At 34.3% G+C, this 22,568-nt stretch overlaps 1 protein-coding gene across 5 annotated transcripts in view; it reads right to left on the minus strand.

Moving 5' to 3' along the window:
- The window catches only part of WDR70 (WD repeat domain 70), a 379,012-nt gene that overhangs the window by 152,362 nt on the left and 204,082 nt on the right, over positions 1-22,568 (minus strand). For all 5 annotated transcript variants that reach the window (XR_013532332.1, XM_054252289.2, XM_035291652.3 and 2 more), the window contains one exon: positions 9,792-9,966. Coding sequence is in view for 4 of the 5 variants with exons in the window: in XM_054252289.2 (XP_054108264.1) it covers positions 9,792-9,966 (175 nt within the window). In the remaining variant the exon portion in view is untranslated. The remainder of the gene's footprint in view (positions 1-9,791; positions 9,967-22,568) is intronic.

Raw genomic sequence — 22,568 nt, forward strand, 5'->3', positions numbered from 1 at the left:
GGAACTTTCTAGTCAAATACTAGTCCCTAAATTGACACTGTAAGTCTCCTACCTTTTTTTCTATCACTTTTATTCTACTTTCTGAATCCAGAAATAATCCTTGACTATATATACTTTCTGGGAGATTTTAAGTCTGGGATTCCTTCCCTTACATCCCAATCACATATATATTTTGCAAGAGCTCTTCCTTAATCTCTTAAAGTTCAGATTTTTTGGTAGTATTCTACTTTAGTTTCTTGGTTGTACTATTCTCTATTTTCTCTCTGAGAGTATCAGTTATAGGATTTTTTCCTTGAAAATTTCTTCAGTTTTCTACATTATCTCTCCTCTGACTTATTCTGTTTAGTGTAAGGTTCTGTATTTCATATTAGAGAGGATTTTCTCAAGTGTCTGGTGGTCCATGTCTACCATTAATATTGAAAAGAAAAGCACTAAAATGCAAATTAGAAACTGTATGGCAGGGGCCAATATCTTTTTCTGTAAAGGGCCATATAGTAAGTATGGGCTTTGAGGACCATATACTCTATTGCAACTTCTCAGCTCTGCTAATGTGATGCAAAAGCAGTGAAAGATAATATACAAATGAATGGAACGAAGCAGTTATAATAAAATTTCTGGACACTGAAATTTGAATTTCATATAATTTTCATGTGTCACAAAGTATTTTTGCTTTTATTTTCGGAATCCATTATGGTGAGCTGAGTAATACTCCCAAAGATTTCCACATTTGAGTCCCTGGAACCTGTCAATATATTACCTTATGTGGCAGAGGGAAATTAAGGTTTCAGATTGATTTAATGTTGCTAGTCAGCTGACCTTAAAATAGGAAGATTATCCTATATTATCTGAGTAGACTAGATGTAATCACAAGGGTCTTTAAAAAGTGGGAGAGGAAGACAGAAAAGACGGTCACAGTGTTATGACGTAAGAAGGATTCAACCTAATATTGCTAGCCTTGATGATGAAGGAAGGGTGCCAGGGGCCAACGTATAAGGGTGGCCTCTAGAAGCTGGAAAAGGCAAGAAAACAGATTCTCCCTGGAGCCTCTGGAAAGGAACAAAGCCCTACTAACACCATGATTTTAGTCCAATGAGACTTTAGCCTATAGAACTGTAAGATAATACATTTCTATTATTTTAAGCCACTAAATTTATGGTAGTTTGTTACAGCAGCCATAAGAAAATAATATAACCATCTAAAAACGTAAAAACTATTCTTAGCTTGCCATACAAAAACAGGTAGTGGGCTAGACTTGGTACATGGGCCACAGTTTTTCTGACCCTTGAGCCAGACAGCCTGGGATGGAACCTCAGTTATGCCACGTATGAACTGTAGTTTTGAGTAGACAAGTCATTTTCTTTGTTTCTGGGTTTTCTCATCAATAAAATGATAATGACAGTATTTATATCATAGAGTTGCTATGTGAATTAAACAAAAAATTAAGTGTAAAGTGCTTAAAATATTGCCTGGCTCACAGTAAGTACTCAGTAAATGCAATAATAATAATAACAACGACAACAACAGAGGAGAAGGAGAGGACAAACAACTCTACATGAAGATTTTCTTTGCCTGGAATATAAGATCTCTTTATTAGGTCCCCTTTAAAAGTAATTCTTTTGTCTTCTGTGATAGCAAAGGGAGAGCAGTGATTTGGCTGCACAGAGCAGAGGAGGGAAGTGTAAGATAAATCAGTTTGCCTTTTACAGGCTTCTCCCATCATGGCTAAGATTTCAGCTTTCTCTAGGTGGCTAAGTCAGTTACCATTTATGCATCTGGCTTCCAGCTTCCAACTGAATCTTGACATCTCTTTTCTGCTATCAACTACTCTCTAATTCTCTTCATCTACGTGGGTTTATGCTTTAAAAAGGGCCTTTCCTGTCACTTCAGTGAGATTTCAGGAGGAAGCATCGTTAAACAAATGTGTTTAACTTGCTATGTTTTAACTACAAGTATTAAATTATTATATGATTCATAGCCTTAAAAAACAAGGATAATAATTATCCTTATTTTAAAAAAATTTTAACCTAACTTTTGCAAAAGCCACTGTTTTTTCATTTAGTAAATGTTGCTTCTAACAGCATGTGTGACAAGAGCATTTACAGGAGCATTTTATAAGAGCATTATTTACAAAAGCATTATTATTAAAACTTTATATAACTCTATGAAAATAACTGACAAATTAGAACTTAAGTTTAGAGCCTGAAAGTAATTTGCAGTTTTGATGGTTATTTTTGTGTTTTGAATCAATCATATACTTTTTTGGAAATGTAACCATTGGAAAATAGGCCTGTCAAAACACTATAGAATAGTTAACATGTCATATGTGTTCTGCTGAATATTTGTAAAAAGATAATTATAATTCATGTATCTACTCAGGCATAATTAAAAAATGGGTCCATAGCATTGTTATTTATTGATGCTGGTTACATTTGCATACAATGAATGACTGACTGTAGCAAGGCACCTATTCTCTTTATCTTCCTAAACTAAACCTTTAGTCACCAAGAAATCTGTCCAACTTGTATTCGTAAGATGTTCACAGCCAGTTAAATAGTATCTTGAGGTCTAACTCTACCATTCTACAAAAACTGTAAGTAGGCTAGGAGTTAATAAGAAAAAAGAGAAATACCAGCAGTTTCTAAGAACCTGTTATGTGCACGTCCTGTCTAAATGCTTTAAATATATTATCTAATAAAATCCTCATAATAACGTGATATGGGGAGATCATGCCCTCATTTTGTAAATAAAGAAAATGAGAACAGAGCTTAGGAAAGTCAGGACTTATAGACATGAGATCTGAAGTAAAATATAATGTAATTGTATATCTCAGGTGTCATCTATAAAAAGTGCTATAGAACTATGCAATAGACATATAGCTGTCCAATATACATATATATTCTTCTAGATTCCCAGCATTAGGTCTGTGGAAGAGACAAAACTTTGAATTTCTAGCATTGCTCTTTATATTTCACACAGATAGATGATTTTTTTTTCTCAAAAGAAGATACCAGAAATAATCTCTAAATCATTTAGTTTAAAAAAAATTATTTAAAACATAAAATACAGGCTTTCTTTTCTACAACTACTCTCCTTATGGTGAATATTATGCTACTTTAATTTGAACACATATTATTAGGCAAAAGTTGTGAATTATTGTTAGGTGATTGGTCTTTGTAGTAAGAAAAGAGAAGACACCTGGATGAGGTCATTAGCCTCGGCTGCAAGCACAGTCTTAGCTATTGGAGGTCATGTTTAACTTATACAAGTCCTTTGATGATATCACTATCAGGAAGATAAAGGATACCTATTGACTACAGAGTAATAAGAATCTTTAAAACTCACCATACAATATTCCCAAGATTGATAGCTAAAATGTCAAAGAAGTTATTTTTTAAAAAACAAGGTTCAAGTCAAAATAATCTCAAAGAGAAATTTTGAAATGAAACATGAGTTCTTCACACATCTTCACAGTTGCAGATGGCAGTAAATAATAAATATGTAATAAAATGTTTTCCAGATCAAAGTCATATGACTTTAAAATTATGCAAAGGATGACAAATTTATCACAAACAAGGCTGGAAACAAGCATAAAACATTATATGCTAAAAATATTTCAAAGCATTCTTTTTAAAATCTCCAAAATCTTGAATACCAACAGCTTAACATTCAATTTAGGGAGTTTAAATTGCTCTAATAGGTATAAATGAGAAATATAAAGAAAATATTAAGAGGACGCCGTCATAAAATTATTCCCTTCTTGCTAATAATCTACCTTAGTATACATGCATAGGGAACCTCCATAAAAGTAAATACTGCTTTCATTTTTAGTGGCTATGACAGCTTCATAAGAATATCCAAAAAGCCACAAAAAGAAGCAATTACCAGCCATTAAAAAAAAAATTCCCTCAGCCGGGCGCGGTGGCTCACGCCTATAATCCCGGCACTTTGGGAGGCAGAGGCGGGTGGATCACGAGGTCAAGAGATCGAGACCATTCTGGTCAACATGGTGAAACCCCGTCTCTACTAAAAATACAAAAATTAGCTGGGCATGGTGGTGCGCGCCTGTAATCCCAGCTACTCGGGAGGCTGAGGCAGGAGAATTGCTTGAACCCAGAAGGCGGAGGTTGCGGTGAGTTGAGATCGTGCCATTGCACTCCAGTCTGGGTAACAACAGTGAAACTCCATCTTTAAAAAAAAAAAAAAAAAAAAAAAAAAATCCCTACAGAAAGTAGTTAACAAATGGTATGAGAATTTGGCTTAATTTAGTTTACTTAAGATGTGAGAGAAGACTGTTTAAAGCTGCATTATAAAAATTTAACAAAAAAACACTACTAAAAGCAAATTTTGTTTTTGTTTTTGAGACAGAGTCTTGCTCTGTTGTCAGGCTGGAGTGCAGGGGTGCAATCTCATCTCACTGCAACCTCTGCCTCCCAGGTTCAAGCAATTGCCCTGCCTCAGCCTCCCAAGTAGCTGGGACTATAGGCACACACCACCATGCCTAGCTAATTTTTTTTTTTATTTTTTAGTAGAGAGACAGAGTTTCAACATGCTGGCCAGGATGGTCTCAATCTCCTGACTTCATGATCTGCCCACCTCAGCCTCCCAAAGTGCTGGGATTACAGGTGTGGGCCACTGCACCTGACCAAAAGCAAATTTTTTATTTGTGAAAATTATTTTTAACATGATAAGGCATAGCAGATGGTGTCCAACAGTGAGGAGTGACTTCTAAGAGACTTTAAGCAACTTGAGGCACCCAGGGACTCAAGTGCCACCTCTCCCATAAGACATCTTTATTCTACTTTACTTTTTTTTTCATTATATCAGATTAGCTTGCTGGTGATTCTAAGACAGAAGACTCAAAACTGTTTTGAGAAAAATCTCAAAAGATCCTTTAGTATCATTTTTCTATGCAGAATAGCTCCCTATTTCTACTTTGTTTAGTAAACTATGAACATTATGACTCTGTAATCCCTATTAATCCTGCTGCTCATCCAAACTGTGCACTTTCTAAAGACCCTATGACTGCCCACCTGACCTCAGCCTTCTCTAACTCTTCCATATGATGAGCATTATACAAAGCAGCATCTGGTCATAAATTACCTTACAGATCATTCCCTGAATTTTTTACAGACTACTTAAAGGTTTAAATTTCTTTTGTCTTATTCTCAGTAAGCTGAGAGGTCCTCAAAAATACCAGTTGAAATCTTCCAAATATGAACAGTTACAGATACACAGATATGGAGAAAAGCATAAAAGGATACCTATCAGGTAATTTATAAGCGCTAAGGGATAGGGATGGGACAATGACAGAATAAAGGAGTGGTATAGAATAAAATAATAATAAACCAAAAAACTACAACGATTTTTGAAAAGTACATATTTCATGTATGTAAAATTATATGATCCCATTTAAATACTTAAAAAAAAGAAAAACAGCTATAGCTATTATTTACGAAGTTGTTTATTTTATGCTTTCAAATAAAAAAAGCAAACTTCGAATTTTCTCTACATAAAAACAAAAATTTTAAATCTATATATCTGTGAATACATGTATTAAGAAGGGTGTAGAAAGACATAAAGTAATCTTTTAACATGGTTTATCTGACAGCAACTGGAAACATTAAAAGATTTTTTGTGTGCTGGATATTTCTCTCTTCATATTTGCTGTCTTACTTGCCAGAAGCTAATTTCCTGACATAATTACTACTGTCTTTGCCTCAGATTGTTCTGATCCACTTTCTGGCATGGCTGAGAATGGGGGTACTGAAGAGCCAACTGAACTGGAGAAATCTTGCAGCTTTCTTGGTAAGGCATTGTGCTGTGTAGTGATTTTCTCAAAAGGAACAGCCCAAGAATCTGGGCAAGGGCTTGCAGGAAAAAGAGCAATAGGAAGCAATCAGATAGAGGATGGGTTAAGTTGCTAGTGGTGTCAATTGCAAAATCAAATGACCTTAAATATTATTCCCTCCCATCACCTGTGTCTGGGGGGAGCAAAACTCCATGAATAAGATGAATCCTAATTTTCCTGACATAAACTTAGCCTGCAAACAGTAATCGCAAGATAAGAAAGTACAGTATGTTCTTTTAGTGAAGAGTCTAGTCTATTGTAGATTCCTGATAGATATTAAAGAACAGAAACAGTGCTTTGTCCAAAGTCAAAAAATGAATCTGATAGGTGTTTTTATATGAAGATAAGCTATTAGGTATTCATAAGACTATACATGCTGAGTTATTTTAAAACCCAGAAATTATAAAGAGACATAAAAATAGTTTTTTAAAATTTGACTATCAGCAAATCCAAAATCAGTCACCTATACAGATTAATATACCAAAAACTACTTAATACCTCTCTTCTCCTCTGTACCCCAAAACTCATACATATACCCAACTCTATCTCATTGTAGGTTCACATAAGTAGGAGAGTTTTTTATGCTAATATTTTTTAAATGTATTCTTAGATGTAAACTGACCATCTCATTTTATGTTACTATTTTAGAATACACACATCCATTTATTCATTTGACAAATAGTTATTGAAGGTCTGCTACATACTAGGTACTGTCTTTGCCCTGGGAATACAGCAGGGAGTAAAACAGACAGCAATCCTTTCCTGCATGCAGCCAATATCCTACTGGAGGGAAACAGCCAATAAAGTGGGCCAAGTGCAGTGGTTCATGCCTGTCATAGCTGCACTTTGGGAGGCCAAGGCAGTTCAAGACCAGCCTGGGCAACATAGTGATACCCCCATCTCTATAAAAAATATGAAAATTAGATGGGCATGGTGGCACATGCCCATGGTCTCAGCTACTCAGGAGGCTGAAGCTGGAGGATCAACTGAGTCTGGGAGGTCAGGGACACAGTGAGCTGTGATCATGCCACTGTACTCTAGCCTGAGTGACAGAATGAGACTTTGTCTCAAAAGTTACAAAAAAAAGTAAAACATACAGTATAGCAAGACAGTGATTAGCACCATGGAAGAAAATAAGAGGGGTATAGCTTACCACTAGCAGGGAGAAGGTTGGAATTTTAAATGGTGTGGTCAGAGAAGGTCTTGCTAAGAAAAAATTTCAGTCCTCTGAACTGAAAGAGGTGAGAGAATATGCCATATGAATAGCTATTAAGAGCGTTACAGACTGATGGGTTTGATGTGCAAAATCAGGATGCATGCTGTTACTGCTCCAATGTCATCTCCCACTATTCTGCCCCACTCTCTCACATCACGCCAACAAGGCAACAGACACCTTGCTGTTCCCATTCACACTGGTAAATGGGAAATAGAAAACCAAGGAGACAGTCCAGATCCACAGAAGCTTCTCTGAAGAGGCCTCCTTCTTAAATGAAAGGCTGACCATCATTATATGAATAAAAGGAACCTTAAAAAACACCACTCCTCTTAAGCAGCCATGCCCAGTGAACTTTCTGCAATGATGGAGATGATCTAAATTGTTCAATAAGTAGCCCCTGGTCACATAATGCTACTGGGCACCTAAAAGTGGCCAAGGTGATAGAGAAACTGAAATTCTAATTGTATTTTACTTTAATTAAAACTGAAGTAGTCAAATGTGGCTAGTGGCTAGCATACTGACCAATATAATTCTAGAGTAAAGGAAGGTCTTGAGAACACAAAAATGTATCATTAATAGAGACATCTTACTTCTAAAGAAATATGTTTTGTTTAATTTACTAAAGTTCAAGCTGGTCTAATGAAAATTCTAGGACTAAATGGTGGCAATCATGGTAGTTTTACTTAACCATCACAAAACACAGATTAACCATTATCTGTCATATAATTATTTAACTACTACATGAAAAAACTATTGCTATTGGGCATTCTCACGTCAGCTTTAGTGTTTCCCTATGGATGGTTTTTTTCCTGCTGAAAAAAAAAGTTAAGAAATTTTTTAAAAATCCAGGCCTGGCGTGATGGCTCACACCTGTAATCCCAGCACTTTGGGAGCCCAACTAGAGTAGATCTTCGAGGCAAGGAGTTTGAGACCAGCCTGGACAACATAGCGGAACCCCATCTCTACTAAAAATACACAAACTATCTGGGTGTGTGGTACGCAACTGTAAGCCCAGCTACTAAGGAGGGGAGGCATGAGAACGGCTTGAACCTGGGAGGCAGACGTTGCAGTGAGGTGAGATCATGCCACTGCACTCCAGCCTGGGTGACAGAGCAAGACTTTGTCAAAAAAAAAAAAAAGAAAAGAAAAAAAATTTTTTTTTAATCTGTTTTCAAATCAAGCTGTGTTTCCTGCTGGCAAGATTTTCTTTTCAACTTGATTTGTTTCCAATTGACACACATTTGTATGCAAAAGTAAAAATATGAATAAAATATAAGAAATGAGATATTATATAATAAGCTATACATTAATTTATTAAATACATTCTAACAAAACAAAAACTGTAGCTGAATGGCTTAGAGATATTTGTTAGAAAGTGGAATTCCAATGGCTTTGGTTTCTACAAAACTGAAAATAGGAGAGATAATCCTTAACTAAAGATACAGAAGACAAATCTTTAAAAACTATTTCAATGTTATAAAAATATATGGGTTCTAAGATAAAGTCATATACATAGACACTATACAAAAAACACTACTATTAAAGCTACACGAGAAAACTGCATGTTTTATAATTTCTGTGTTTAAGTCAACAGCACCCAGAGATGATGAAAGCCAGTTACTAAAAAATTTACGGCTTGGGTAAAACTTAGTTTATAATTCAAAGAAATTTTTAAGATCTCTATGCTATTATGAAGCTTTATGAGGTTTACAGTAGAGATGAAAACAGAAATAAAAAGATCTGACAAACAGAAAATGCCAAAGATATTTTCAGCATTATTAGTACGGATTCTTTTCCCGTCTATCATTTTTTTATCTTCTTCAAACACATCTGCCTGAAAAAACAACTGTGTTTCCTGGGATCCCCTTCAAAATGTAGTAAATGTTTTATAGACAAGGGTGGAATATATGCATATATATTTAACTAGATTGAAAACTCCATGAGGATAGGAATTTTTGATAAGTATTATTGGTGCCTAGAACTGTGCCAAGTTTATAGTACATACTAAATATTTACTGAATTAATATTTTGGCCAGAAACATAAAATAAAGATATCCAAATTGTATTATAACATTTGTGTAGAATTTTATTTTAACACCGGTGTCTAGACTCATTCCACTTAACAAACATCTTTGTTTTACCATCCATACATAAAACAAGAAGCTTTTTACAGCTTATTGGTAGTTGACAGAATTTGCCAAGGGCTTTTGTATTTATTATTTATATGGATTCTATCATTTCTTCCAATTCCAAACTTCGTTTATTCTACTAATAACCTAAAACAGTAAAGAAAAAACCTGAAACCTATCTAAATGAAACGTTATAGAATATTAAAATATTATTTAAATTACTAGAAAAATAACTGCAAAGCAACTGATGGCTCATCTTGGACTTTTCACATTTTTCTGCTTACTCTTGTTTTATATTACTATCAAACACTTCACTTTCAAAATCAAATAAACTGAGATGCCATATAATAAGCTATACTATGGTTTTTAAATTTTATACCAAAAATTTATTTTAAAAACAAAATATAATATGTACTGAAAAATACGAAGTTGAAATGTTTGCTGAAATACTATATACTACAAAAGTCTCAATGTTTGATCACCTAACACTGAAGTTCAAAACAGGTCTAAATTCAGGAAATTCACCCTCTAATATTTTAACGTTTGTCTTTGTAAGGTGGCCATCTTCTAAGAAAAGATTTAAGTGTCCTTAACTTACAGTCAAATTTCGGTCCCAGATCTGTATGCTTCCATTCTGGCAGGCAGCTGCTATGAGGTTTCCATCTCTACTATATGTGCACGTAGTGGGAATGACCTTTTTGCCCTGCATCGTCCGTGGTTTAAACACACTTTTTTGCTTCTTTGGATTTTCAACTTCCCACGTCCTCACAGTCCTAAAAAGAATCAGGAGATTTTCATTTATTAAAAAAAAAAGAAAAAGAAAAAAAGGAGCGATGGGGGGCGGGTGAGGGTTTAAAATAGAGAAGAATCTATAAAGAGTGCTTCACCATTATGACACATAAATCTAGTAATTATTTTAAAATAAAATAAGACATGCACTGTAAAAGATTCTCTTTATAAATGAGGTTACTCATAGAAATAAAGTAAAATATCTGAATCATGTTGGCATCAAATTGAATAGGAAGAGGCAAATTCTACTTCTAATCGATCAGAGTTATTAATTCTGACCCTCTAAAGCAGTAAGTAGCCTCCAAATTATTCTGAGTTTACCCCCGATCAGCAAAACTGTTAAATGTCTGCCCCCATATAGGCATGTTAATTTTTTTATGTTAATTTTTAAATCACTTACACGTGTTAATGCACTGTTTTTAACTTATACCAGAAAACACACTGAAAAACTAAGTCATTAAAAGAATAATATCCTGCTCTAGAGCCCAAGCAAAGATCTCATTCGTCTAGGGGAGAAGTAGAAATCCACATGTCTGTTTCTGAACTTTTGCCAGCAACAATAGCCTAGTCCTGGAGCAGAGGAGTAACACCATTCTACTCACAGTCCTAAGCAAAGGAGCACTGTTAGTAAAAGAGGGTAGAACAAAAGCCACATGACTCAGAGGGAGAATTCCAAAAGCATGAAATACAGAAAAACAAAGATGAGGTGTGCAATTTCTTGCCAGAAACTATGCAAGCCAAACCGCTAGGGAACAACAACCTTAAAGTTCTAAAAGAAAAAAACTAATTTTCAGTCTAATATTCTATAGCCAGTCAAAATATACGTTAAAAGTAAGGTGAACTCAAGATTTTTTCAAATGGAAAAAAGTTGAGGCAACTCACTATCATCAGACATCTACTAAAATCAATGGCATTCTTAAGGAAGAATAAATATGACAAAAGTGAAAATCTGAATCTACACAAAGAAACAAAGAATATTACAAATGTAAAAATAAAGGTAAATGTAAAATGCATTTTAAAAATGTTCTGTCTCCTTAAAAAATAAATTGATATAAAGCAAACATTGTAAAAAAATGTACTGTGAGTTTTATAACCATGTCCAAGTAAAATGTATGACAATATTTGCACAAAGATTGAGAGGAGAAAGAAAAATATGTTGTTTTATATTATACTTGAAATGGCACAATATTACTTGAGAGAATTTGATATGTTAAAGCAGCATATTACACACTCTAAAGCAACTGCTACCACATTTTTTAAAATCAATACATAATAATGAAAATACACTGAAAACAAATTAATTCTATCAAAAACAGTAAAAGATAAGAAGTCAAAGCAATGTGATAAGCACACAACAAAAAGCAACATGGCAGATGCAAATTCAATCTCATCAATAACAAAATTAATTAGAAGTGGTCTAAAAATTCGAATTGAAAGATAATTAGAAGCTTTTTAGTTTCACACAATCCCTTCTGCCTGTTTTTGGTTTTATTGCCTGTGCCTTTGGGTCATATATAAAAAATCCAAGCTCAGACCAATGTCAGAAAAGTTTTCCCCTGTTTTCTTCTAGTTGTTTTACAGTTTCAGGTCTTAACGTTTAAGTCTTTAATCCGTCTTGAGTTGATTTTTGGATATGGTATGAGATAAGGGTTTAATTTCATTCTTCTGCATGTGGATATCCAGTTTCTTCAACACCATTTATTAAAGAGACTGTGTTCTTGGCATCTTTGATGAAAATCAATGGACTGAAAGTACCTGGGTTTACTTCTAGACTATATCCTGTTCCACTAGTTGATATGTCTGTTTTTATGCCAGTACCATATTGTTTGGATTATAAACTATTTTATTTTGAAATCAGGGGGTCTGATGTCTCCAGCTTTGTTCCTTTTGCTTATAACTGCTTGTAATTTGAAATCTTTTGTGATTTCATATGAATTTTGGGGTTTTCTATTTCTGTGGAAAATGACATTGGAATTTTGATAGAGATTGCATTAAATCTGTAGATCACTTGGATCATTTGGACATTTTTGCAATATTAATTTTTCTAATCCATGAACATGAACTACCTTTCCATTTATTTGGGTCTTTTTCAATTTCTTTCATCAATGTTTGATAGTTTTGTTTTGTTTTTTTGAGACAGAGTCTTACTCTGCCACCCAGGCTAGAGTGCAGTGGTGCCATCTCCACTCACTGCAGCCTCTACCTCCCTGGTTGAAGCAATTCTCCCACCTCAGCTTCCTGAGTAGCTGGGATTACAGGCAACCACCACCACGCCTGGCTAATTTTTGTATTTTTAGTAGAGACAGGGTTTCACCATGTTGCAGGCTGGTCTCGAACTCCTGACCTCAAGTGATCTGCCTGTCTTGGCCTCCCAAAGTGCTGAGATTAAAGATGAAAGCCACCGTGCCCAGCTAATAGTTTTCAATGTACCGATCTTTTAATTCCTTGGTTAAAGTTATTCCTATGTATTTTTTAAAGTTATTATAAATAAAATTATTTTCTTTAATTTCTTATTTTCTTTTTCAGATAGGTTATTGTTAGTGTGGAATTAGAAAATCTAACCAGACCAATAACAAGTAAAGAGACTGAATCAGTAATAAGAAGTTCACTAACAAAAAAAAAAAAGCACAGGACCTGATAACTTCACTGATAAATTCTATCAAAAAGTTAAAGAAGAATTAATATCAATTCTTCTCAAACTGTTCCAAAAAAGTTGAAGAGAATGGGAATAATTCTAACCCTATCTTACAAGGCTAGCATTGCCCTGATACTAAAGCCAGACAAGGATACCATAAAAAAGAAAGCTACAGAACAATATCCCTAGTTAACATAAGATGCAAAGATCATCACCAAAAATATTAGCAAACCAAATCTAACAGCTTATTAAAAAGATAATTCACCATGATCAAGTGGGATTTATCCCAGGGATGCCAGGATGGTTCAACATATATAAATCAATAAATGCGATATACTGCTGTAACAAAATAAAGAACAGAAACCACATGATCATCTCAATAGATGCAGAAAAAAGCATCTGTAATATTCAACATTGTTCATGATTTTTTTAAAAAGCGCTCAACAAAATAGGTATAGAAAGAATGTATATCAATACATTAAAGGCCATATGTGATAAGCCCACAGCTAACATCATACTCAAAAGTGCAGAGTTGATAGCTTTTTCTCTAAAATCAAGATCAAGAAAAGGATGCCCACTTTGACAACTTCTACTCAACATAGTAGTGGAGTCTATGAGGAAAGAAAAAGAAATGAAACTCATCCAAATAGAAAGAAGTGAAATTGTTCATTGATGACATTACACACAGAAAACTCTACCAAAAACAAAAACAAACAAAAAAAGCACTGTTAGAACAGAAAAACAAATTCCAGAAAGTTGTGGGTTACAAAATGTTTGTTTAATAAACTTCCCAACTGCTTTCTAGAGTGGCTATACCCTTTTAAATTTGTAGCTGTAATATGTGAGAGTTCTAGTTTCTTTGCCTCCTCATCAATAGTTGTAATTGTCTTTTTTATTATAACCATTCTAGTGGGTATGGAAAATGCCATTGTGATTTTTATTTCCATTTTCTTTATGACCAAGGATGGCAAGCATCTTTTTATGTGCTTATTGGGCATTTACATATCTTTCTTTAGTGAAATAGGTAATCAAATCTTTTGCCCATTTAAAAAATTAGGTTGTCTTTTTATTGAATTGTTGATGTTCTTTAAATATTCTAGATATCAGTATCTTATCAGATACATGTTCTGCAAATATTTTCCCCAAGTCTGGCTTGTCTTTTCACTTTCTTAATAGTATCTTCTGAAAGGCATCAACTTTTAATTTTGATGAAGTCTAACTTATCTTTTTCCCTCTTTCATCATTTGTGCTTTGGTGTTGCATCTAAGAACTCACTGCCTAATCCAAGGTTAAATAAATTTACTCCTATGTTTTCTTTTATGACTTCCTTTACATTTAAATCTATGACTTATTTTGAATTAATTTTTATATTGTATAAAGTTCGAAAGACACCTTTCCCCCAGCCCCCAGACAGAGTCTTGCTCTATCACCCAGGCTGGAGTTCAGCGGTGCTATCTTGACTCACTGCAATCTTCACCTCCCGGGCTCAAGGGGTTCTCCTTCCTCAGCCTCCTGAGTAGCTGGGATTATAGGTACATACCACCATACCTGTCAAATTTTTTGTATTTTTAGTAGAGATGAGGTTTCACCATGTTGGCCAGGCTGATCTCAAACTCCTGACCTCAGGTGATCCACCCGCCTCAGGCTCCCAAAATGCTGAGATTACAGGCATAAGCCACCACGCCCAACCCCAAATTCAACTTTTTACATATAGATAACCAGTTATCCCAGCATTATTTGTTGAAAAGACTTGTCTTTCTACATTGAACACTTTTGGCATTTTTGTGGAAAATCAATTGGCCATAAATGTAAGGGTGTAAGTGGTTATTTATTGTAGCATTCATTCCTAAGTCTAACTCTAGATTTCATAAGGCCTTTTTATTTTTCCAAACCCTTTGATTGAATGAATATTCTGAGTTTGTTCCAGAACCACATAACTGTAAGTAGAAAACACAAACCAAATAAATTGCTCCTAAATGCAACAGTATTTGTAGTGCAATTACTGTGTACATGTATAAAAATTGTGTCTCAAGTGTTTATAAAAATTACTGTGGGTTTTATATAGAAGTGAGAACATCTTCCCATTTCTATGAACTTCAACATCTTAATATTTGGGCATTTTTTTAATAGAAGGTTTTCCTTGTTAGATTCATTCTGCCAGGCAAGCCTGCAAGTTTTAGACTTTTATATCACTCAAGTTGCTTATGTAGTCCTTCAAGAGAAATTAAACCAAGATCTCTAAAGTGATTTCCATGCAAAATTAACACTTCCTTTTACCTCTGCCAAACTCTGATGCATTTATGCAGCAGATGCCAGAAAGTTTGGAACTTGTATCTGGAAATAATTCAAAATTTTTAAGACAGAAAGCATTTGTGCCTGGGGCAATGTAATGATCCCACCTGTGTCATTTTCTTGTCTTCTGGATGTTTTCACTGTACGTCCAGAAAGGCCCAGGCAGATCCTTCTTCTATTTTTAAATCTTTTTATGAAACACAGTTTTAATTTTACAAGACCAGATCTCACTCCAAGTTTCAAAATATGTGTTCTTCAGCATAAAATGTTTTGACAGATATCTAATGGCCTAGCACTTTAGCATCCATTTTTTTAGGCACAGATTCAGAGAATTGGAGCCATAAAATCATAGTGTAATTAGTCACTATCAGATGCTGGATAAATTTGTACTTCTAGGTGAACTGCTTTCTTTCCCTTTCCCTTATTGTGAAAACTATCTCAATCTGTTAATATAGCACTGAAATAAATGGAAATATCTGTAGAACTTACTAGTTTTGATATTTTATTTATGGTCTAAGAAGAGGAGCAGAAAAGACCTGGTATTTATTGAGTGCCTACTATGTTCTCCAAGTATTATCCTAGATATGTTTATTTCCCTAATCTCATTTAATCCTCAAAAACGCTTACTGTTAGAATTATGATCCCATTTTTAGAAATGAAGAACAAGCCAAATAATGACACTTTATGTCTGTGTGTGGCCTTTTATATCATAATTCTAAAGTATCATCTGATATTTCTGACGTTCAGTTATTTAAAAAACTATCATAATTTATATGCACTGTTACAGAGTTGAGGGTAGAAGAAAAAGACAAATGTGGTATTCTTCAACTTTTTGTACTTATATTTTGGGAAGCATAGCAAACAAATGTAAGAGCCAAGTAAGCAATACAGAATATATTCAATAGGGGGAAGGCTGTATAATTCTCAGATACAAATAGTACTAAAACAACTAAATATCCATATGCAAAAAAATCAACTTTGGAGTCATATATTATCCTACATACACATACAAGCTAATTTAAGGCCGGGCGCGGTGACTCACGCCTGTAATCCCAGCACTTTGGGAGGCTGAGGTGGGTGGATCACTAGGTCAAGATATCAAGACCATCCTGGTCAACATGGTGAAACCCCGTCTCTACTAAAAATACAAAAAATTAGCTGGGCATGGTGGCGCGTGCCTGTAATCCCAGCTACTCAGGAGGCTGAAGCAGGAGAATTGCCTGAACCCAGGAGGTGGAGGTTGCAGTGAGCCAAGATCACGCCATTGCACTCCAGCCTGAGTATCAAGACCGAAACTTCATCTCAAAAAAAAAGCTAATTTAAATAATTCATAGATCTAGTTGTAAAACTTAAAATTGTGAAGGACAGTATCTACCACCTTGGGTAAGGCAAAGGTTTCTTAAATCAATCCCTAAAAATATTGGTAAATTAAACTGTCTTAGTCATTTTGTGTTGCTATAACGAGTATATGTGCCTGGGAGAAAAGAGATTTATCTAGTTTATAGTTCTGCAGGCTAGGAAGTACAAGAAGTATGGTACCAGCATCTGCTTGGCTCCTGGTGAAGACCTCATGCCTGCATAGTGAGAAGCAGAAGAGGAGCAGGCAAGTGTAAAGAGATTACATGGTGAAAGCAGTAGCAAGGTAGAGAAACCAAGAAAGCCAGACTCTTCTTAAAAACCCACACTTGTGTTAACTTGTATTCAGAATATCTAAAAAGCTCTCAAAATTCAACAATAAGAAAAATAACCCAATATTTAAAATGGGCAAAAGATTTTTACAGACACTTCATCAAGGAAGAGAAACAGATGATAAATAGTATCTGAAAAGATCCTTAACATCACTACTCATTTCAGAAATGCAAATTAAAATCACAATACAAACCTATGAGAATAGCTTTTTTAAAAAAAAACTATTGATACCTAGTGCTGATTAGGATATGGAGCAACTGGAATGTGCATACATTGCTTGTGGGAATGCAAAGTGGAACTGCAACTTCGGAAAACATTTTTTATAAAGTTGAACATATACTTCACATGTGACCAGGAATGTCATTTCTAAGTGTTATGTAAGAGAAATGAAAATTTATTTTTTAAAAAACTAACAACAGCAGCTTTGTTCACAGTTACCTCAAACTGGAAACAACCCCAAATCTTCATTCTGCTAATACATTAAAAAATAGTGGTATATCTGTAGAGTGAAATTTTATTCACCAATAAAAAGTAATAGAGCACGGACACATATAACAACTCAAATACATTATGCTTAAAAAAGCCACGCTCAAAAGGCTACATATGATATAATTCCAGTTATATTAACATTTTGAACATGTTATAACATAGGGATAAAAAACATGTCAATAGTTGCCAAAGGTTAAAGGTGGGGATGAAAGGGTTTCTATACAAGGGCATCACAAAGGAAATTTTTGAAGTGACACAACCATTCATTTGTAAAATCACACAGACCTACACATGTAAAAAGGCAAATGTTAAGCATGTTAGACTCCAATAAATGTAACATAATTATATATATAATATACATATATATGTGACAAATATCAATAAATCTACTTTCTCATTAAGAAAAATCTAGACTTAGTACTCCATAGCTGGTTTGGTGATTCCAGAGTCAAGGACCAGGGTACCTTCGATTTTGTTGCTCTGACAAGATGCTGTTTGTGTGCAGCCATCTACCAACACTACTGGCAGAGGAAGCAGTAAAAAGGAAGGCGTGAAAAGGGTCTGTAACCTTCTTTTGGAGACTTTCTCAAAGTTTCACACTACCCTTTCATTACACTTCACTGGCCAAAACATAATTGCTGCTTTTAATCACATCTAACTGCAAGAGAAGTTGGAAAATACAGAATTTGAGAAGGAGAATGTATGGTGGAGTATGCAGCTAGTAATATCTGTTACAATTCTGGTAGCTTCCATTCTGGTAGATGTCAAGGTGTCTTGTAACACCGGGGTTCTGTTCCCTTGCTTTTCAATAGGTTGCTTTAAATCCTGGAATTACAAAGTGCCTCTCTCTTATTCCTGTGTACTGTTTCCCTAGCCCTTTTTTGAGCTTACATTTTGCTAGTCACTAGTTAGTAAAATTCTGTTAGTGCAATCTTAACATTATGTCAGGCACTGGGTTTGACAGCTCTGAAAACTGAGTTTTAGTAATGTTAAGCAATTATGTTTCCAAATAAAGCTGAGAAGATGACTTACAAAAGTAATTTATAAACAAAACCCCCAAAATTTCATTTGGAATATAACATAAATATTTGACAGCTTCACAGAAAGTGCTGGCTATTCAAAATCTATACGTTTAACATTCAATTGTCCTTCAGTGTATATAGATTAGACCTCAACAAAGTTGATTTCTAAAATGCTTGGATAGAAAGTGAAATTATTTCTTTCATTCAGGCAGCATTCATTGAGGGCCTAGTATTTCTTACGTTCCTACTATGTTCAAGAAATGATAAAGGCCCTAGGCATACAAAGATTACACAAAACAAAAACAAAATCCTTGCTCTCAAGGAGCTCTTCTTATAAAAGATATAAATGTTAATATGTGTAATTACAACGTATGTGACCTGAGTAAAGTAAGTTCTCTAGTTTTGTACTTTTTCAAAATTGTTTGGGCTATTCCAAGTTGTTTGTATTTCCAGATGAATTTTAGAAGCAGCTTATCTAATTTCTATCCCCAAACATCCTACTGGAATTTGATTGAGATTACATCAAATCTAAGCATTAATTTGGGAAGAAGTGCAATCTTAATACTGTTGACTCTTCTGATACATGAATACAATATATCTTCTTATTTACATATATCTTATTTTTCTCAGAAATGTATGGTTTTCAGTGTACAAATACTACACACATATATTGTCAGATTTCATATTTATTATGCTGTTAATGGCTGGTATTATTTTCATAATTTTAATAACAATTGTTTGTTGCTAGTCAATGGAAATAAAACTGACTCATAATTATTGACCTTGCATCCTGTGACCTTGCTAAACTCACTTATTAGTTCTAACAGCATTTTTTTAGATTCTTGAGGTTTTCTTTATCTCTAATTCCTTCCTTCCTTCTTGCCCCCCTCCTTTCTTTTTTCCCTTTCCCTTCTTCTTTTCTTCTTTCCCTCCCTCCCTTCCTCTCTTTCTTTTTTTCTTTTAAGAGACAGGGTCTTGCTCTATATTGCCCAGGTTGCAGTACACTGGTGTGATCATAGTTCACCGTAACCTGAACATCTAGGTTCAAGCAATCCTCCCACCTCATCCAACCAAGCAGCTAGGGCAACGGGCACAGAGCAATATGCCTGACTAATTTTTGTTATTTTTTCTGTAGATATAAGGTCTCACTATATGTTACCCAGGCTGGTCTGGAACTCCTAGCCTCAAGCAATCCTCCTGCCTCGGTCTGCCAAAGCACTGGGATTACAGGTGCGAGCCACCGTTACTGGCTGAGATTTTCTAAACAGATGATTACGTGATTTCTATTAAAGAGACAATATTATTTCTTCCTTCCAATCAGTAAGCCTTCCATTTATTTGTCTTATTGCACTGGCTGGCAATTCCAGTACATAGAAACAAGGAGAGCTGACATCATTGCTTTTTTCTCAAGCCTAGGAGAAAGTATTCAGCCTTTTTCCATTAAGTGTATTACAGATTGAACATCCCTAATTCAAACATCCAAAATCCAAAGCGTTCCAAAATTTGAAATTTTTTCAGCACTAACATGACACCATAAGGGAAAATTCCATACCTGACTTCATGTGACGGGTCTCAATCAAAATGCACGTACACAACACACAGTTCATTCAGCCTGCCACTGTTTGTTGTTGCTATTATATAACAGTTTAATACACATATTCTGGTGATGCTACTGTGCTGCCTAGCTAACCTGAACACATTTTTTTTTCTGGTATTAATGATATGTCATATTTTTCACTATTAAGTACTTACGTCTGAATAAGCATAAGAAAATGCTTATTGGTGACATATAAATTCAGATTCAGGAATGATGGTGATGCCAAAACACTATAGTTGCCTACATGCATAACTGAAACAATGACACTTTTGCTTTCTAATGGTTCTAGGTACACACACAGTTTCATGCACAATTTTTTTTAATATTATATAAAATTACCTTCAGGCTATATAATGTATTATGAAACATAAGTGAATTTTGTATTCAGACTTGGGTCCCACCTCAAGACATCTCATTACATACTGAAAATATTCCACAATTTGAAAAATTCCAAAACCCAAAACACTCCTGGGCTCAAGCATTTTGAATAATGGGTACTCAACCCGACCCTGTAGGTTTTTCACAGACGCTCTTTATCAGAATGAAGAAAAATTCCATTCTATTCCTAGTTTGCTAAGAGTTTTTATCATGAATGGATGCTGGATTTTTTCAAATGCTTATTTTATATCAACTGAGATGATGATGTATCTTTTCTCTTTTTTATGTCTGTGCATTATATTGTCTGATTTTCAATCCTTTCAATCCTTCTTTGTAATCTTAGTTTAAATATGACTTATTAACCTTTTAATAAATGGCTAGTTTGAATTTGCTGATGTTTGCTAAGGATTTTTATTTCAGTTCATTGGGACTATCAGTCTACAGTTTTCTTTTTTCTGAAGTGACTTTGGGTTAGAAAACACATCACAGCAGGCTAATGTTGGCCTTATAAAATAAGTTGGAGTTTGTTTCTTCTTTTAGTTTCTGGAAGAGTTTGTATAGAATTGCTTTTTTTTTCTTAAAGTAGAATTCAATAATGAAGCCATCTAGAGTTTTCTTAGGGGAAAGGTTTTTAATTATATATCCTTTTTCCTGCCCTAGATTCCTAGGACAGGAATGTCTCAATTACTGGTGTCTTATGAATGACCTTTCATAATCTGTGTCTTTTAAGGAAATTTGTCCATTTCATCTAAGTTATCAAATATATTTGTAGAAAATAATTTATCAAATTTCCTATTATCTTTCAATGTCATTAAGCTCTACAGTGATGTTACTTCCTTCATTCAAGACATTAGTGTCTGACAGTGCCTGCAATTCCCCCTCACTTTTTTTTTTTTTTTTTGAGACAAAGACTCACTCTCTCGCGCAGGCTGGAGTGCAGTGGTGCAATCTTAGCTCACTGCAACCTCCGCCTCCCACGTTCAAGTGATTCTCCTCCCAAGTAACTGGGATTACAGGCACAAGACATTATGCCCAGCTAATTTTTGTATTTTTAGTAGAGAGGGAGTTTCACCATATTGGCCAGGTTGATCTTGAATTCCTGACCTCAAATGATCTGCCTGCCTCAAACCTCCCAAAGTTCTGGGATTACAAGGGTGAGCTATCACACTCCACCTCCTTTTTAAAATTATTATCAGTACAGCCAGAGATTTATCAATTTGATTTGTCTTCTCAAAGAACCAATTTTTTTGTTTTTAATTTCAATTTTATTCATCTGCTCTTTCATTTTTATTATTTTCGTCCTTCTGCGTACTTTGAATTTAATTCTTTCTTCTCTCTCTCTCTCGCTCTCTCTGGTTTTTATTCTGTTTTGGTTTTTTGGGTCTCTGGTTTCTTAAGGTTGAATCTTGGGTACTTGATTTGGGGTCCTTCTGTTTTTCTATTAATACATGCAGTTGCTGCTACATTTTCCTTCTATGATCTGTTTTTGCTGAATAGCATTAATTTTGATATATTGTATCTTCATATTTGCTGGATTCAATGTACAATTCTACTATCACTTGTGTTTCTGTTTTTGTTTTGTTTTTGACTCATGGATTACTTAGAAGTGTATTCCTTTGTATTTAAATATTTAAGAAAAGATATATTTCCAGATACATTTCTGTTACTGATTTCTTATTTTATTTTTAGATAGTATATACACTTTGTATGATTTCAGCCATTTTACATTTGTTGAGTTTTTTTTATGCCCCAGAATATAATCTGTCTTGATGAATGTACAATATGCACCTGAAAAGAATGCACATTTAGTTGCTGTTGAGTGATGTGTTCTAAAAATATTAATCAACTCAGGCTGGTTAGCAGATTTTTCAGATCTTACTTACTTACTTACTGCATACTTACTAATCTTACCAGGGGCATATGTTGTCTACTTTTCTATCAGTTACTGAGAATTCCTGAAGTGTACAGCTTTAAGTATGGATTTGCCATTTCACTTTTTATTTCTATAAGTTTGTTCTCATATTTTGAAGCTCTGTTATTAGGGGTATATGCATTTATGATTGTTATGTCTTGTGATCAGTTGACTCTTCATCATTATAAAACTTTCCTCTTTGGCTCCAGTTAAATTCCTTGTTTTGAAGGCCATTTTGTCTAACATTAATATGGTTACTCCAGGTTTTTAAAAAATTATTTGCATTGTACTCTTTCCACTTTTTTACTATTAACCAATTTAAATCTTTATTATACATAAATATAATTATGTCTATAGTTATATAGCTAGATATACTAAGTATAACTATACAATACATGTATTTTACATACATATGGTATTCTCTTTCCATCCTTTTACTATTAACCTATCTAAATATTTAAATATAGATAGATAATGCTTATAATCTATCTCTAGATAGATAGGTAACTATATAAAAATACATATAAACTTACAAAACTGTTTAATATATATTTTTCTTATATATGGTATTC

The sequence above is a fragment of the Callithrix jacchus genome, chromosome 2, assembly GCF_049354715.1.
Source record: "Callithrix jacchus isolate 240 chromosome 2, calJac240_pri, whole genome shotgun sequence".
Classification (NCBI taxonomy): domain Eukaryota; kingdom Metazoa; phylum Chordata; class Mammalia; order Primates; family Cebidae; genus Callithrix; species Callithrix jacchus.